At 40.6% G+C, this 19,594-nt stretch overlaps 1 protein-coding gene across 1 annotated transcript in view; it reads left to right on the forward strand.

Annotated features, from left to right (window-relative positions):
- The first annotated feature begins 7,255 nt into the window (after positions 1 to 7,255).
- The window catches only part of LOC147433769 (glutamate receptor 2.6-like), an 83,794-nt gene continuing 71,455 nt past the window's right edge, over positions 7,256 to 19,594 (forward strand). Inside the window, exons 1-2 of the mRNA XM_086489793.1 lie at positions 7,256 to 7,575; positions 7,764 to 8,050. Coding sequence (XP_086345919.1) covers positions 7,419 to 7,575; positions 7,764 to 8,050 — 444 coding nt within the window. The 5' untranslated portion in view covers positions 7,256 to 7,418. The remainder of the gene's footprint in view (positions 7,576 to 7,763; positions 8,051 to 19,594) is intronic.

The following is a 19,594-nucleotide window of genomic DNA, read 5'->3' on the forward strand; positions in this document are numbered from 1 at the left end:
AGAGAAATTGACAACAATTGAGGACTGGATTTACTTGGAGCCAATCCTCCCTCCAAAACGCTTTTGTATTAAGATTCTCCCATGAAGAGATACATGCTTTGTGTTCTTTGAGACCTTGTGATGCAATGAAGATGGTAATGCACCAAAATTATGCCCGTAACTAATCTTGTAAAATTATTAACTTGTCCCCGACCTCAATCCCAAGACCTGAAACACCTTCAAAGGTGGAGAGAGCTAGTAGGGAGTGAGGAAAGGGAAGAGGAAGAAGAAGTATCATACGACATCCAATTTACTGTCACGCAAAGTATGCACCAACCATTTGGCGTACCTCTAGCCTGCTCGTTCTTAGCCCTTTCCTCATCAAGTACCTCATGTACATCTACATCAGTAATAGGCTGATTTGTAACATTTTTGGAAACCCCCATAGGCTATACATTTGCATCATTTGAATCTACATTCAAATTTTCACCATTGAAACAACAAGATGTCATAATTGTCCTATGAGCTTACATTACTGTCTCTAGTACATGATAGCAAGGGTTGAACAAAATCTTCCACAAACACAACATCCACAAAACCAAGATGCACTTTGTTTGTGGATGGTACAACCTCGGTACAATGTGTAGCTCTTCAATCCATTTCACATTAAGACGTATGCTATATGTGTGTTGGGTGGTGCTCGCATCCTTCATCCTAAATTTGCTGATCAGTGGGACTGTCAAAAAGCTATCCCTTCTCTTATCAAAAAGAGGGATTGATACAAGTGTCTTGTCGTGCCTGAAGCTTAACAACCTAAGGGTACTGATATCGTGAGCCATCATAGTCACTTTGTGAGCATGCATTGTAAGGATGTAGCTATCTTGGAATAGCTCGACCAAAAAGTCTTTGGTTACCTCGTGAAGGCAACCCATCTAGATCCTGGCCCACCAAAAATTCAGGTCCGATCTCTCATAGATCTCATGCACAACTCTATGAAAAGGTAGCTTGGGGATAGCTAGGGATATATGCCTTTGGAGTTTGCAAAGCTCAAGTAGTACGCTTTGGTTTTGCTCGTATCGACGACTCTGCATAGTTTCCCACAAATTAGCCCTATACCTATTGCAAAATAAAAATAATCTTTGTATAAAAGAGAAAAATAAAAATAAAATTGAGCGCTTTTTGCATTCCTTCTTTTTATGGATCACCTTGTGATTACTTTCCATACCTAAAGTACCAAAGATACACACGATCACCTTTTTATGGATCACCTTGTGATGAGTTTTCATACCTGAAGTATCAAAACCGAACACGATCTATCCCTAATTAAAAGTGCCACAGTCTCCCACTCCCTAGGTGCATTGAGTACATGGAGATGCCACGGTCCATTAATCTATCTAATCCTTCTTCAAAAGGTCAAAGAAAGTAGCTCTTGGCCGAAGTCTCAAGGGTCTTTTCCTACAAAGAAGGTGCTCTCCCTATTTAGTTTAGGTCTACCATGCCCTACCAATGGCACCAATGTTAATGGATATACCACAAGCACATGATGAAATATAGTTATCTCTCTAACCATGTTGGGGGTTCCATCGTTGCATAGCTCGAATGACCAACAAAATTATCAGTCCGGAGGGATGAGCTACCCGGCTAGGCCATGGAAACACTCACACAATTATTGAGCTAATCATGGCAACACGAATGGTTGACTCTACGAGGTGAGATTTTCAGCCTATGGAGGAGCTAAGTCACAATGGTTGGCCATCTCCACATCCACTTCCCTTCACCTCCAATCAACCCAATCACACATACTAACGATTGCAAGACGCACACAACACTAATCCTATCGTGCACACACTAATCACAATCACAAGCACACACACATAGATCTATTGAGCATCACACTCCAATCAAACCTACATGCACACACAAGCAAGTGAGGGAAATCACACAAGATTACAGTGGGATTAACCACTAATTAGTTAAGATCTAGCTAATCAAAGCATCATAGGCAATCACAAGAAGCATGAGAGAGGCATAGTGAAAGAGAATTAAGCATTGATTAGTGTTAACCAAGTCACATGAGCAAGGAGAAGCTCAAGGACTCCATAGCCACACACCTCAAGAGCTCTCACCAAAGAGTTCTCTCAACCAATGAGCTTGAGAACCCCAATTTCTTTTACACACTGCCTTATATACCTAGGGTAAAAATATGCAATGTCGCTCAAGGCCTTTAAGGCTCCACCACTTACTGAATCTACAACCTAGGTACACTAACTGACCTGTTCTTTACAGCTTGGAACTCCCATTGAGCCCGTAACACATTAAAATATTACAATGGCTTGAAATAAATCGAGAATTTACAATACATTACCATTTTGGGAAAATGTGAAAAATGTGTAACTCCAATCTTTACTGCTTCTTTCTGTTGATCTTCGATGTGCATCCGTAAGGCTTTAGCAGCTTCTGTTAAGTGACCTCGACTCAGTTAACATTCCTCCCTTCCGATTTTAGTGACCGTCCTCGGGCATTGTTGAAAAGTGTTTGGGGAGGCTGTGGAAGGTTTTTGATTCGTTGTTGATTGGCTAATTGTCTTCATTTGTCATTGAATTCGTTGATGAGATTCAATTTGTTGCAACATCTTGATTGGTCCAAATATGTCTATTGTGAGAGATGATGTTGTATCTGTCCGTTGTAATAGCATAATGATGATGCTACGGTTTATTTATGAAAAGTATGTACAAGGGGAGTAGAATGATGAGGTCCTAAATTAGGGTCTAATACCTGGATGACCAAAGGGGAAAAACCAGTGGAAAAAAAGTACCTTTGGGATACACGCATTATTGGAGTACTTATTAGCATGGGAAAAATTAATAAAGTACTCAACAGATTATTTGTTGATAGATATCGAATTAAAAAGGCAGAAAATATGAAAAGGTGCATGATGGAAAATTGGTTTTCCTGTTGTAGTCCACTCAAGGTGCATAGGTGGAAGCAAAAAAGAGTGTCTAATGCATATGTCCAATGATGGGACATCCTATTTATGCATACACAAAAATGCATGGGAAACAATATGTTGTGCAAGAAAGATTTTGAGAGGTTCTTCAGAAAGATGGTGTAGCTATAAAAGCACATGACATGGCTAAGCTGGCACCCCTTTAAGAATGGTTTTTATTGTCGAGGATATGTGCTCTCATCTTACTGTGCATTGTGCATGAGTGCTGAACTCTAGGACACTCCACCAATTGTAAGTTAATAGACCTTGACTGTTATGCTCATCTCATCCAAGCATGAGCAACGCGACTTGGATATGCTCAACTCTTCCAGCTTGAGCGTAAGCCTAATAACTATGACTCGTAGCATAGAATTTAATATGACTTGAAGCTTTGGGACTAATGCTTTGCTCATTTTATGGTTCAGCAACCCGACTCTGACTATGCAAAAGAATTTTTTTTGCACCCTCATGACTTGATTTTTACATTCTTGTGCTTACTACAAACATTTATTCAGGTAAAAGTAAGCTTGAATCCTCAAAAAGAGGATTAGTGAAGGACCTAGTTGGCATTGAAGGTTTCTTTTGCCATACTCGTTTTATCTTCTTCGAATATGTATTCACGTTGGTTGGGTGGTCCTTCTTTGACTGTGAAGACTCCAATATTTGTTTGATTCTCCAATTGGGACTGTTGATAGGGGTCTTTGATGTTGTTCTAGACCTCTGTTCACTATCGGCATTTGGCTTTTGACTAGGAGCATTGGAAGACTTAGAAATCCAAATCTCTTGATGACCTTTGTATCTCCCTTGTTGACTTTGTTGAGTTGTAGGTCTTGTTGAGTTCTTGAGATCTTCATGAAGGTCTTGTGTAGCTGCAGTTGGCTTGTGGTTGACTGGTAACCAAATCTTTGTATACCTTGTGTAGTTCCTTGGCTTCCAAACATATTTGAAGTAAAAAAATCTCACGATTTGTGTTGCGATGAGCAGCGCTTGGCTTTTGAACGCATTCCCTCCCAAGAAGAGATTGTTCTTGAAAAATTCTATTTTCCAAGTCTTTTGAATCCATTTTCAAATCTTCCCTCCTACTAGGCTAGAGATTGTCGGGCACTCCTTAAAAAGGTGAGGGAGGTCTTCACTAGACATTCTGCATTGGGAGCATCTATCTCGACCAATACCCCTAGTGAGAACCTTCCATAGCACCTTCCATAAGAAGACCTTCATTCCATGTGGCCATTGAGGGCATCAGATGTTCTTCACGGTTGTCTCCCATCTTGACCCCGATGATTGTTTTCCCCACTGCTTGTTAAGCAGGGAGAACCAATCATTTGCATCCATAAGGGTGAGATACACTTCCTTAGTTTGTGGATGTAGGAGATGACTGTTCTTAGGCCACTACCATGCTTTCCACTCGAGCTTACATTCACAGTTCAGTGAATACCACCTGTTAAGACGTTCTACAGCTTTCTTGATCAATAATATTTATGTCCCATTGACGAGGTTAAAATGGAGATCCATTTGATCCGTTTCTTTCCAGCAACTACTGTTGTAGCCCCAAAGTTGTCCTCGACGTCTAATATCTATTTTAATAATCTTTCTAGAAACTTTCCTCCAAAAAAGGGTCAAAAGGATGCTTCCAACCTTGGAGAGCCAAGGGAACCAATGAGTTATAGAATTGTGAAAGTACCTTGATAACTCTCTTCATTCCAAGGACTCCATTGCTCTGTTGCATTTTTGGGTGAGCTCGCTTGGCGTACCCCCAAGTTTTAGGATAGTCCACTGAGGGGCAAGCAGCTTGTCATGCACCTTGAGCCCTTTCCACTGGATACTTTTGCCAGCGTACTCTAGATATGTCCATCATAGCCTTAGCCATCATAGCCTTAGCCATCATAGCCAAAGTTTAGCCTTGCTTTGCGAGTGCTACCACACACTTGGCACACTGGGCCTCCGAGTTTCAAGTCAATTTTAATATGACACCCTCGTGACTGAAAGAGATCTCTTTAACTAATTATTTAGTAGGATGCTTTCAAACATTCTTGGAATCCTAGCACTATTATGAGAAATTATGCCATGCAAATTCTAGACTCCAATCTCTCTAGAATCTAGGCCCTATTGCTTCTCTCTCTCTCTCTCTCTCTCTCTCTCTCTCTCTCTCTCTCTCTCTCTCTCTCTCTCTCTCTCTCTCTCTCTCACACACACACACACACACACACACACACACACACGCATTTCAATAGGCATGCTCATCAATTGGTGGTTGTTGCTATTAAGGGAGGTTTCACTTCTCCTTCATCTAGAGATCATGACCTTCTACAATGGCCTTGATTTCTCGTCTTATTATTAGGGGCGGTTTCTTTCTCCTTCTCTCCACACCATGACAGATAAGGTTGCTTGCATCCAATGCTGCGGCTCCTAACAACACCTAGTTATTAGCATTCAAATGTTATTAGATGCAAGACCTCCTTTGCAAAGGTGTGTGGATGGAGTTTGCAAGGATGTGAGCTTTGTGTTTCTCATGTGCATGTGTGTGTATGTTGGGGAGGGGGGCGGAGGGGGGTTGTTGTCTCGCTTTCGATGCTACGGGGGCCAAGGCTAGACGTATGAGAGATATATTTAATTGTTCCAAGTTTGTGGCGTATACTATTCATTAAATAAAAGTGTTCTAGCCCTTTCATTGAATGAATAGCCATGACCATGTGAATAGCACATAACACAACCGTGTATTGGGTGAATAACTTGGTGACATATTTGGGGGAAGAGTATATGAAGGCATTGTGTTTAACGAGCTATATTAGAATAATTTCTATTTAGAGGCCTTTGTGGAGGTCAAAACAATATCCCCTACAGATTTTTTTTCGGTGAAGCACTAACATTCTTGCTCGTAAGCTACAAAGTGTACCTTCGGGCATCACTCAATCGCAATCAAACCCATGACCCGAGTCACGGAGATCCATTGCTTCAACCAACTGAGCTAGCTCCCGTCGTCAAAGTGTAGGGCAAAACAATCTCCCATAAAGTTTTGAAAATACATGAAGATTAGAATGGACTATTTTACATATTATTATAATTGTGAACTTCATATTAAATTGAAGGTCTCAAATTAAAAATTACATGAAAACTTTGACCTTCATACAATAAGGCAGATGCCTTGAGAAGGGCAGATAGATGTCAAATCCTATCCCAATTAGTTCCTTTAAAAAGAATAAAGAAAGTCAACGAAGAGGAGCTACCTTGGTTGATTGAGTATTCAACCTCCGTGACCTAGGTCATGATTTCGAGTGCAACCAAGCAACCCTGTGCACTCATAAAGACGTTTCTATCGGTTCGCATAGGATATGTCCAATTTGCTATAAGAAAGAAAGAAGAAAAGTCAACCTTACAATAGTGAATGGAGATGCTAGTCAAGGGGAAAGTTCACTATGGCTTACCCAAAGCTATTGATAGGAATTTAATAATAAGATACTTCTTTGTGAGAGAGAAAAAAAAATTAAAAAAGATTTTTGCCATGTGATACTAATCCTCAAGCTTTATCCAATGGTCCAACGCTTTACTAAGGATTCCTTATGTAGTCCAAATAGATGAAAGAGGATGAGGATTGAGAAAGATTGCGTGTAACCAAATATTCAATGGCCTTCTTTAAACAAAGTGATAGACAAATGTCAACACCCTTTCACAAAAACTAAAAAACCAGTAAAAACAAAGTTTATTGCCACGTGGCACTAGTCAACAAGTTTTGTCCAGTGGTCCACAATTGCACCCAAAAATGCAACACTTTACTAAGAGGGCTCGTCCATAGCCCCATAAAAGCGCTTGTGGATGGCCTAAGGTTCCATATTGCGCTCCATCCTGAAAGTTGCCTTATGCAAAATATACAAAGGTAATCGTTGCAATTTAGCTAGGGGATGCCTCAACGACCCTTCACGTCAAAAAATTGTGTCTTTTAAATTGGGTGTACTCGATCATCTCGTCCATTCAATACGAGAGAGAGAGAGAGAGAGAGAGAGAAGCAAGCAAGTTAGTTGCACCTGTAAGAATTGAGTCTCATTGGTATATGAGACACCTTGTGAAGGGGCAAGAGGGCCCTTGAAAGCTTATGGGTCCTAGATGTTGAAGGATCTATGGGGGAGCCCTCTAAGGCCCTATGCAGTCCAAAAAGAAAACAATAAGGCTTAGCCTAAGGTTGCTTGCGAATTTTCTCACGACTTGGCCCTTCTTTTTGCTGACAAAAGAAAATCTTGTCGGCATTACGGCATTAAACGAAAGCCATGCGGGTACAAATAGCCGGTTCTCTCTCTCTCACTCTCTCTCTCTCTCTCTCTCTCTCACACACACACACACACACAGTTTTTGAATGGAGATAGCTACCTAAGGAAGGAGAGAGAGAGATAGAGAGAGAGAGAGAGAGAGCGATACATTATATAAGCCGCTCGCCAAGGTCAGCCGTCAAGCAGCTGCTGCCATGGCCGGCCACGAATCTTATCGCCCTCTTCTATTGCAGGACACGTCCTACTTCGATGGATGCTCCGGCTGCTTGGTTGAACGCTGCAAGGCTGCTTCCAAATTAGGCGGCCCCAAGAAGGAGCTTGCCTTGATCGCTTTCATGGTTCTCTGTAGCGGTAGGCGCCTTCCTGCCAGCATTTGTCAATTTCAATTTCACCTTAAGTGCTTAGAGAATGCGTGAGCATGCGATCTTCGCATTGATGAATTTTTTTTGTTTGCGGCGAGAGAGAGAGAGAGAGAGAGAGAGAGAGAGAGAAGAGAGAGAGAGAGAGAGCTTACTTATGGTTACTCGTGTTTGCAACAGAGTGCTGCTGTGGGATTAGTATTGAAGCTGGGGGCCGGGGGCAAGCTGGAGCGCCTGGTCCTGTGTCTAATTATAAGCTGGTAGTGCCCATGAAAGACCCTGGTGATGCCTTTGTTTCCCACACCTGCACGTCGTCTCACCAAGCCGGCAACGTTACAAATTGCGATCTCTCTGGTTTAGCTGTGGAAGTCTTTCGACGGTGTGCTCATAACCTCTCTTTGCCATACGAGTTCCTCCCCGCTTTCGACTTCACATCATACGACGAGATATTGGAACTTATCAATCAGGTGATCTTATGGTATCCGTGTGTATGTGTGCGCGCGCGCGCGTGTGTGTAGGATCAATCTCTCAATCTCTCTCTCTCTCTCTCTCCCCCTCTCTCTCTCTCTCGCGGTTATTTAGTATTACATAATATTTCCATCTAATGACAGGAGTATTATAGTCCTGAGTTGGTTTGTTAGGAGTATTGCAACCTTCTCATCGTATCTTCACTTAATTACAAGAGATGAATTGACATACATATTTACAGTAGTAGTAGAGTAAAGGATATGGAATGCTCCGTCAGTGACCATTCCCCGTAATTGTGCGTCCCGTTGATGACCAACGGAGGCTGAGAGCCAATGGGCCCAACACAAATTATGAACTAAATGGTCATTGATGGACCATTCTCGACTGTCAAGTGTGGTGGGGACCGTGCACTGAAACCCAAGTGCACTGAGAGCAGACAACTTGCAGACAAGGTCGGTTCACGGGAGGAGCGGAGTGGCTCAGCCACTATGAGTGCAGGCTACATGGAGGTCCTTCGCTCATCCAAAGGTCGCCATCAATCATTCCGAGCATTGATTTGGAAGCTCGTCACTCATGCAACGATCGCCATCAACCATTCCCTGAGCTGACTTGTCAGCATCAAAGTTGCGATCAACTTTTTTCCCTTGAACTCTTTTGTTGCACCTGACACAAAGCTTAATGTCCCTTTTGGTACTTCTTTTTGTACATTAGGGAAAATATGAATCCTAAAAGGGACCTTTAGGGTCAAAGATGCTTCTGGAATATACTCTCTATACCAATGAGAATGGGCTTGTGGCCACGGTCCCACGAGTTTTTGAATTTCTTTGAATGGCCATAACTTGAGCATTTTAACTTCAAATTTGTTGGACAATAGTGCATTTGGAACGTTTTGCCGGGCTCTTTCCATAGATATGTTACATGATATAGTTTTGAAGTATGTAGATATAGGCTATCCATGCCCTTCCTTTTATGTCATATTGTTGATTGGAATCTGATTGGTTGCTCTTACAAGGCCCCGTTGGGATTCATATTTTTCCTAATGATTGATAAGAATAGAGTACGGTTGCCGAGAGTACTCTGATTTGTGTACCAACTCACTTGATTTGCATAGATATCTTCGAGGGCATCAAGTTAAAGGTCTTAATGTAAAGTAGTGAGACCCAAAAATCTAGGTGTCCCCAAAAGCTCTCAATATTTTTGCCCTCAAAAGCTCTTCGAAACAACCACCCAAAGCCCTACCATGTGGCTCGCAAATCGCGGCATGTTTACCTTACAATACTTTTGGCCTCACATCATTTGAGCACCCAACTATTACCTTGAGCACTCGGGGGGTTCACTATATTTACGACCACTATATCACGTGCGTTCAGGCTCTTTTTCTAAAATCCCTATTCTGTGAATTTTCTAGGAAATATAATTAACCCTTTTCTTTTAAATTCTGTAAATTTTTTTGGGATTTGTAAAAAACATATCCTTATGTAAATTTAGTTTTGTAATTTTAAGGGATTTAAATACCCTTCTGTTGAACTCACGCGAGAGGTCACATACTATGTAAGGTGAACCTCCCAGGCTTGAGCATGGATATCTATGCAGAGAGAGGGCATAACGTTTCCTTGAGTCACTGTTACCTTGTATCTTGAGAGTGTCTTCTTGGGGTTGAGAGTGTGGCCAAGGCACACAGGTAAACAAAGCATTGTAGATAGTACTACAGATTCTTGTCTTTCTTTGTGTAGCATTCCTCTATGTATATCTGTCAAGTTGTTCTTTTGTCTTTGATGTGTGTGACTTCTTGTGGGATATTGCACTTAGAGCACACCCACCACTATTTTGAGAGCATGGTGCACAAATTTTCCCACTATAATTGCTCTCAATTTGGGCACACCCGATGGGATGGCTCTAAGAAATCTCACTTGTTCTTAATCGAACTTAGGAGTCCTTTGAAGTCACAGTCAACACCATCATTGTCACCTCTACTCTCCTACCTGTGTCCACAATCAGCCTTGTTTCTTTAAGAAACTACTTCCTTTCTTCAAGCACTCCCGTCAACCTTTCCCTGTACCCTGTCCTCCCTCTTGTTCAACTACCCCCAAAGCTCCCAAGGCTACTACTGAAGACCTCAACGATGTTGTCCATCAAGTCAACATCAAATTATCAGGCTTTCAACCAAAGGTGCTAATGACCATGTACGGAGGTTTATCTCCCTTGCAATAGGGGAGGGAATTAGTGAAAGCCATTAAAATGTTAAACCCCTCCAGCTTGGACAGTTTGGGTGACAAATCAATCCGGGACTATCACTTCACCACTTGGGTGGCCCTTATGCAATGTGTTCCACAATGAATTTCGTTTGGCCAACTACCAAGAGAAGTCTTTGGAGCACTTGGATGCACCTGGGGAGACCTTATCCAAGCTCATAACACGGGCCTAAGCAATTATGGCAACACTTCCCTAGAAGTAGGAGACATTTTGATCAACAAGTGGTTGAAGAAGGCACTTCCCAATTAGGCATCACAACAGAAGCGGAGGGACCGGAGTCACTACCAATGGAGGCGACCCTCGATCGGGGGCCCTCGATGAGCTGATGGCGACGACCATGATCATTGAGAATATTCAGCTACTCCACTTTAGCAACAGACCAAGTAGTCCCCAACCTATTGTTCCATCGATGGCGCCCTTTTGATCCTTTAGTTGTGGCTATATCAAAGGAACTAGAGACTTTGAAGCTAGTGAAAGCATGACAAAAGGAGTTTTCCACATTAAACATGGCACTAGAAATTTAAAAAACTCAGAAATGGTGGAGCAATTGAAGTAGTTGGAAGAGCTTAAAGCTCAACAAGAAGCGTGAGCACAAGTATGGTTTAGAATCTACAACACTTTGGGACACCCTCCCCATGAGTGTCCTTAGAGAGTCTCATGTGAGTTTCGTGGAAATGGAGCCCACGAAGCTCATGTTTGTTATTAACTCAAGAGTCTGCACCACCTTGACCACCATCTAGCTCCTACCTATGTCGAATATATCACACTATAGAAGACGAGAACAACTCTTAATAAGCGACTGGCAAGCAACTGCGCCAAATGCTTCCAGAGGAAGTAGCCAGAGAGTTACCACGGTAAACTGACAGTACACAATCAATCAGACATCAGTCCACCGAGGGACTATAAATAGGATCCACTATTTCATTTTGGGGCTATCTTGATATCTCTATCTCTTGAAGTAGATCTCTTTCTATAATAGAGACCTACCCCAAGCCTTGTAATCATATCTTAAGCCATTTGCTAATGTACTTTGTAACCTTCTTGAGCTAAAGCTCTTCCAGTACTGCTTCCCATGTACTTTGTGCAATCTTTGAATAATATAATTCTAGTTCTAGTACATGCTTCCAGTGTCATTTCATTTTCGGTTTTAGTCCTATCTTCGAGTACTTACTTTGTAATATGATCCGAAGTCTTTAACACTAGAAAGGTAACAAGACACTTTTATGTCCTTGGACACTTTTGTGTCTTGTTAAGAGACCATTTTGCTTGAATTATTTAAAAAGTATGAAATTGAATTTCTAGGTGCTATTTATCCACAAAGTTGCCTTATGAGCTGAAAAAAACTTGACTTTTGTTTTTGGAATATCAATCTGACCATTAACCTTACTCTTGCACAACATTTTTAAACCTAAATTGTGTGAAGAAACAAGTCCTGTTTTTGGCTTTTTTTCAAAGTTTTGCAACTATACCACTCTAAACTTCATGTTTCTGAGGTTTAGATTGCTAGAGGATAAGCCTTCATAGTTCTCAACATGTTCTAATTCTTCTAGCTAGGGAGAATTAAGTGTTAAAATTGAAAGTTATGACCAACTTACAAGAATGGCATAATCCTATTTTTTGGCCAAAATTAGCACTTTTATGATTTTTTCGGTGGCTTTCTTGATATTCAAATGAAATTTTGATTGTGTAAGTGGCATGTATAACATAAAGCTAATCTTCCTTGAGTTTTGGGGGACCTAATACGCTATATAGCATAGTGTATGATGATGGTTGAGTTTTTTTATTACTGAAGAATACGATACGTTTTAGTGTAGCAAGTATAGCTTTCTCAATATTGCTAGTTTCTTAGGCCAATTGTGTATATGTTGTAGGTAGTAACCATATCTTATCATAAACTACAAATTTGGCTAGATATTCAGTAGTTTCTATGGGATTCTAGAGATCATAATGCTAAACCTAGTTTTGTTATGTTTGTTGTATTTAGCACTTCATCATCGTCCCTAAGGTTCCACTTAGTAAGAGATCCATTATTCTTTTGACATGCTCCATGGCTCCTTTTGAATCCAAAGTCCCAAGGGAACTACGAAAACATGTATACAATATGTATTGAAACTTTGATGATAGGTCCGTAGAATGGCAAAAATGCAACTTTTTTGTACCTTCTTTTTTGGCACCAAAAAAAAAATAAGTGTGACAAAAGAAACCATATGTGTTGATCACCAACCCATTGAAGTTAACAAGGCATCTTATCTCATGTCCTACAAAATCCACTCTTATTTATATGGAATCAATCGTAAGAAATGGATGTTTTAGGCAAAATGCATTGGTCCATCAACTTTGGCGTCTTGTTGTGAACAAGAGATGAGAAATTTTACAAGTTTCTCATTTTTTTCATATGTAGTAGTCCTTGAACTATAAGCTCATGAAACAATTTTTGAAAATGAGTGGATCTACTATAGTTTTTGAATTTTTTTCCAAAACCCTGAAAGGACACTTTTATGTCATGTTAGCTTACCAGATTAGTGTTAAGTTCACTAACTCTAACAACCACTTTGGAATATCTCTCTGAACACATCCAACTCATTCCATTTTGGTGATTGCAGTGGCTTGAGCTAAATTACTCTAGAGAGACAAACTATCTCTCAGTGGTGTTAGCGTGAGTACGAAGAAAATATGCTACCCAGACGAGGTCGACGGCTAGCCAATAGGTTCATGGAGGAACACATTCGTGTCATCCCAATCCCAGAAGAGTCAGAGCAAGGCTTTAATTTTGACCAGCAACCTAGAAATGAGACAAATGTGGGGCCACGGCCAGGTGCAACTGAAGAATCAAGGGATTCTTAGCATTCTACTCATTCTCGACGCAGACAAGCCGAGTGGGTTGAACAAAAGAATCGATCCCATGGATCTTAGAGGAGCCATAGACCTACTAAGGATAGTGAGAGTGGTAAAAGAAGCCACAGATCAACACGAAAGTCAGCCAAGGAAGACACGGTCTCAAAAACAGAAACAGAAGACTATGATGCTGACACTGACCATTATAATAAGAAGCAACTCAAGAATAGGAAACCAGTACATAAAATCAGAGCCAATCATATTGCTAAGCATTCTAGCAATATTAAAAATTCCTTCCCGGTATTAAGAGCTGAAAAAAATGGATAATTCTAACGTACATATTCAAGCCTTTGAGCAATATGCAGAGCTGAAGGACATCGATGAAGATGAATGGGGGAAATATTTTCCAGATACCCTAAAAGAGGTAGCTTGGAAATGATACTACCATTACCCAACTTGCTGACTTAAATTATACAACAAGCTAATTAAAGCCTTCAAGCTGGAACATTCAGATAATAGGGGTGATGAAGATATCGTGTGCGAACTGGATAAGATTAAGCAAGGGAAGTTATCGATAAGAAGCTATGTTGAGAAAATCAAAGAACTGACTAGACAACTTCAGGAACCCCCCTTTAAGAAGATTAAGAGAGCCTATTTTTTGAATGGCTTTCGAAGCAAGAAACTGAGAGAGAAGGACTTGTACCAGTGCCAATCAAGAAGTACAATGATTTGGTACAATGAGCGTTGAAACTGGAGAAACAAGCAAAGAAGGAGAAGGGGCACAAGAAGAAACAATCAATGAGAGTGAATCCTCTACTGAAGAAATATCTAGTTCCAGCTCCAGCTCCAGTTCCAGTTCATCTAACAGTGAATCAGATAATAAGGTTAAGGGGAAGAAGAAAGGGTCCTGGACCAGAAAGATGGAAGAGATGTCTAGAAAAATAGCTAAAATAGAAAAAACAAGACCCTCTGTAAAGAAAGCAGAGATTTAATGTTCCAAGTGTCGATCAAAAGACCACATGTCTAATGAACGTTCTCAATGCACATACTATAAAGCTTCTGGACATGTTTGGAACAATTGTGGGATAAGGATTCACCACTTTAAGAAGGGCAAAGACTTGTTGATGATTGCATTGACAAACCTTGAAGCACTCAAGACAGAAGGGACCAATGGATCCAAGGAGAACGAGGCCAGTACAAGCACTGGTGTTGGCAGAGAGAAATACCAAGGTGGCACTCGAAGGTGTAGAGGAAGGGGAAATTTTGAAAAATGGAACATGAACTATTATGGCAAGTATAGCCACTTCGCTGTCCAATGTCCAGAAGGTTTAAAACCAGAGACATCTGACCAAAAGCCACCAAAGTTGGTACTAGTCATGGTGGTTACCAAAAGCAAGGGTGTAGTGATTAAAGAGATTTTGGAGGAAGAGAAAAAGAAAACTATTGAGGCCAAAAAAATGGGAACAACAGAGAAACCTATGGAAGGCTGAGGGTAAAGAGAAGGTGGCGGATGAATGCAGGATGTTGGGGGTTCCATCGTTGCATAGCTCCAATGACCAACAAAATTATCAATCCGGAGGGATGAGCTACCCGACTAGGGCATGGAAACACTCACATGATTAGTGAGTTAATCATGGCAACACGAATGGTGAGTCTATGAGTTGAGCTTCTCGGCCTATGGAGGAGCTAAGCCACAATGATTGGCCATCTCCACATCCACTTCCCTTCACCTCCAATCAACCCAATTACACACAATAACGATTGCAAGACGCACACAAGACTAATCCTATCATGCAACACACTAATCGCAAGCACACACATATAGATCTATCAAGAACCACACTCCAATGAAACCTAACATGCACACACAAGCAAGAGAGGATAATCACACAATATTAGAGAGGGATTAACCACTAATTAGTTACAATCTTGCTAATCAAAGCATCACTCGCAATCATAAGAAGCATGAGAGAGGCATAGTGAAAGAGAATTAAGCATTGATTAGTGTTAATCAAGTCACATGAGCAAGGAGAAGCTCAAGGACTCCATAGCCACACACCTCAAGAGCTCTCACCAAAGAATGCTCTCAACAAATGAGCTTGAGGACCCTAATTTCTTTTACACGCTGCCTTATATACCTAGGGTAAAAATATGCAATGTTCGGGCGCCCAAGGCCTTTAGGGCTCCACCACTTACTGAATCTGCAACCTAGACACACTAATTGACCTGCTCTTTATAGCTTGGAACTCCCATTGAGCCCATAACACATTAGAAATATTACAATGGCTTGAAATAAATCCAGAATTTACAATACGTTACCATTTTGGGAAAATGTGAAAAATGTGTAACTCCAATCTTTACTGCTTGTTCATGTTGATCTTTGATGTACATCCATACGTCTTCGGTCTTTAGCAGCTTCTGTTAACTAATGTTGACTCAGTTAACATTTCCCCCTTCCGATTTTAGTGTCCGTCCTAGGGTATTTGTTGAAAAGTGTCCGTAGAGGCTGTGGAAGGTTTTGGATTGGTTGTTGATGGGCTGATTGTCTTCATTTGTCATTGAATTTGTTGATGAGGTTCAATTAGCTGCAACATCTTCATTGTTCAGAATATATCTGTTGTGAGAGATGATGTTGCATTTGTCCGTTGTAATAGCATAATAATGAGACTGTTGTTTATTTATGAAAAGTATGTACAAGGAAAGTAGAATGATGAGGTTCTAAATTAGGGTCTAATAGCTGGATGACCAAAGGGAAAAAACCCAGTGGAAAAAAATGCCTTTGGGATACACGCATTATTGAAGTACTTATTAGCATGGGAAAAATTAATAAAGTACTCAACGGATTATTTGCTTATAGATATGGAATTAAAAAGGCACCAAATATGAAAGGGTGCATGATGGAACATTGGTTTGCCTATTGTAGTCCACTCAAGGTGCATAGCTGGAAGCAAAAAAGAGTGTCTAATGCATATGTCCAATGATGGGACATCCTATTTATGCATACACAAAAATGCATGGGAAACAATATGCTGTGCAAGAAGGATTTTGAGAGGTTCTTCAGAAAGATGGTGTAGCTATAAAAGCACATGACATGGCTAAGCTGGCACCCCTTTAAGAATGGTTTTTATTGTCGAGGATATGCACTCTCATATTATTGTGCATTGTGCGTGAGTGTTGAACTCTATGACACTCCACCAATTGTAAGTTAATAGACCTTGACTGTTATGCTCATCTCATCCAGCATGAGCAACACGACTTAGATATGCTCAACTCTTCCAGCTTGAGCGTAAGCCTAATATCTACGACTCATAGCACATTATTTAATATGACTTGAAGCTTTGGGACTAATGCTTTGCTCATTTTATGGCTCAGCAACCCGACTCTAACTATGCCAAAGAGTATTTTTTGCACCCTGGCGACTTGACTTTTTACATTCTTGTGCTTACTACAAACATTTCTTCAAGTAAAAGTAAGCTTGAATCCTCAAAAAGAGGATTAGTGAAGGACCAAGTTGGCATTGAAGGTTTCTTTTGCCATACCCGTTTTATCTTCTTCGAATCTGTATTCACATTGGTTGGGTGGTCCTTCTTTTACTGTGAAGAGTTCGTTATTTGTTTGATTCTCCAATTGGGCCTGTTGATAGGGGTCTTTGATGTTATTGTAGACCTTTGTTCACTGTCGGCATTTGGCTTTTGACTAGGATCATTGGAAGACTTAGGAATCCAAATCTCTTAATGACCTTTGTATCTCCATTATTGACTTTGTTGAGCTGTAGGTCTTGTTGAGTTCTTGAGATCTTCATGCAGATCTGGTGTAGCTGTAGTTGGCTTGTGGTTGACTGGTAGCCAAATCTTTGTATACCCTGTGTAGTTCCTTGGCTTCCAAACATGTTTGAAGTAAAAAAATATCACGATTTGTGTTGCGATGAGCAGCGCTTGGCTCTTGAACACATTTCCTCCCACGAAGAGATTATTCTTGGGATACGCGCATTATTGGAGTACTCATTAGCATGGGAAATATTAATGAAGTACCCAAGGGATTATTTGCTGATAGATATGGAATTAAAAAGACAAAAATATGAGAGGATAGCATATGGAACATTGGTTTGCCTATTGTAGTCCACTCAAGGTGCATAGGTGGAAGCAAAAAAGAGTGCCTAATGCATATGTCCAATGGTGGGAGATCCTATTTATGCATACACACAAATGCATGGAAAACAATATGTTGTGCAAGAAGGATTTTGAGGGGTTCTTCAAAAAGATGGTGTAGCTATAAAAGCACATAACATGGCTTTGCAAGCTGGCACCCCTTTAAGAATGGTTTTCATTGTTGAGAACATGTGCTCTCATCTTCTGTGCACTGTGCGTGAGCGTTGGACTCTACGACACTCCACCAATTGTAAGTTAATAGACTTTGACTCTTATGCTCATCTCATCCAGCATGAGCAACATGACTTTAGATATGCTCAACTCTTCCAGCTTGAGTGTAAGCCTAATAACTACAACTCTTAGCATAGAGTTTAATATGACTTGAAGCTTTGGGACTAATGCTTTGCTCATTTTATGGCTCAACAACCCGCGACTCTAACTATGCCAAAGAGTGTTTTTTGCACCCTCGCGACTCGACTTTTTACATTCTTGTGCTTACTATACAAACATTCCTTCATGTAAAAGTAAGCTTGAATCCTCAAAAAGAGGATTAGTCAAGGACCAAGTTGGCATTGAAGGTTTCTTTTGCCATAACTAATTTATCTTCTTCGAATCTACATTCGCATTGGTTGTGTGGTTCTTCTTTGACTCTGAAGACTCCATTATCTGTTTGATTCTCCAATTAGGCATGTTGATAAGAGTCTTTGATGTTATTATAGGCCTCTGTTGGCTGTCGGCATCTGGCTTTTGAGTCGGTTCATTGAAAGACTTAGGAATCCAAATCTTTGAGGACCTTTATAACTCCTTTGTTGCCTTTGTTGAGCTCTAGGTCTTGTTGAGCTCTTGAGATCTTCATGCAGATCCGGTGTAGTTGCAGTTGGCTTGTGGTTGAGTGGTAGCCAAAACTTTGTATAACCTGTGTAGAATCCTTGTCTAAGAGACAGATTCTTTGAGATCTATCTCTGTTCTATATTCTCTTGTGAGTTGTGGTAGACTTCAACATCTTTTGATGTTGTTCTGTTGTATACCTGCTTCTTAGGTGTCCTGGAATATTGTCGAGGTTGATACCTTGTGGGCCTTCTTTCTTGGGAGGGTCTTGATGTTACTTCATATTCCCTTACCTGTAGTTTTGGTATCCATATATGTCTATTATTTCTATAGTACTCTTGTTCTTTTAAGCTCCATTGTGATGCTATCCATCCCATGTGTTTGTCTTTTTGTGTTGATTTCTTTTCTTTAATCCAAACCGGATCATTGACTTTGACTAAACTGCTTGGAACAAACACTTTCTTGACCTCCTTTTGATTTCTCGAGTACTTTGGCTGATATACCTTTGATTTGTTGGGTGTCTCCTTAGAGGTTTTAGTTGTGTCAGCAATTGACTTGAAGTTTTGAAAGCCTGACTTGCTTGAAGAAGTTGATCCATGAGGGTTCTTTGATGTAGAGGCATATGCTGTCACACCTTGTTTGCTAATCAGTGGAGGGTCCACTTTAGCTTTACCTTTGTCTGCAAGATTTATCTTCGATTCTTGTGACTTTTGCAACTCTGAATCTAGCATTAACGGTACCTGTAAATGTTGTTGGCTACCTCTTGGGTGGCTATCTCTTGGAGAAGAGAGTATTAGCATTGTGTCTTCTTTGTAGGCCTTGTGTTGATCTAACCACTGATGTCCAAGGATGACATCTGCAAGCATTTCCTTTAAGGATTCACCTAAATTTTTACTTGCTCTTCATGTTGTTGGATGCTAAGGGTAGCAATTATTTCTCTTTGACTTGTAGTCTTACCCATGATTTCTCTGTTACCGGAGTTGCCCTGAGTAATCTCTAGAATGCTCTGGATGTTTTCTACAACCATATCGCAATTTTATTCTTTATCCAGTAGAGCATTTCATTTGACACTCGCTCCTTTTGTATTGTTGAGGACTATAGTTGTTCTCGTTGCTGGTTCTATTGAAGATCTCTGTCCAGATTTTGCCATTGTCTCATCTTGATCTAATTGTGTCTCTATGAAGAGTGGCTTGAGACCCTATTTTCCAATCTGACTTTCATCAGCTAATTTAGCTGGAAATGAGTGATTGATCTTTGGACTTCCTATTGCTTCCTAGTTGTCTGTAACCTTGTTCTTCTTTACTTCTAGCTTTGGTGGCATTCTCTGCTTAATAGCTATCATGGTTGCCCTTTGCTCTGTTTGATCTGCACTTCTTATTGCTTGATTTGCTTTAAGCTCTTCTGACGTTCTGCTCGATGGAGATGAATCATATTCAATAAGATCTTCCATTTGAATTGTGCTTAAGGACTTTGTGTGTC

Source organism: Adiantum capillus-veneris, chromosome 19, assembly GCF_014529385.1.
Source record: "Adiantum capillus-veneris isolate H3 chromosome 19, ASM1452938v2, whole genome shotgun sequence".
Taxonomy (NCBI): Eukaryota; Viridiplantae; Streptophyta; class Polypodiopsida; order Polypodiales; family Pteridaceae; genus Adiantum; species Adiantum capillus-veneris.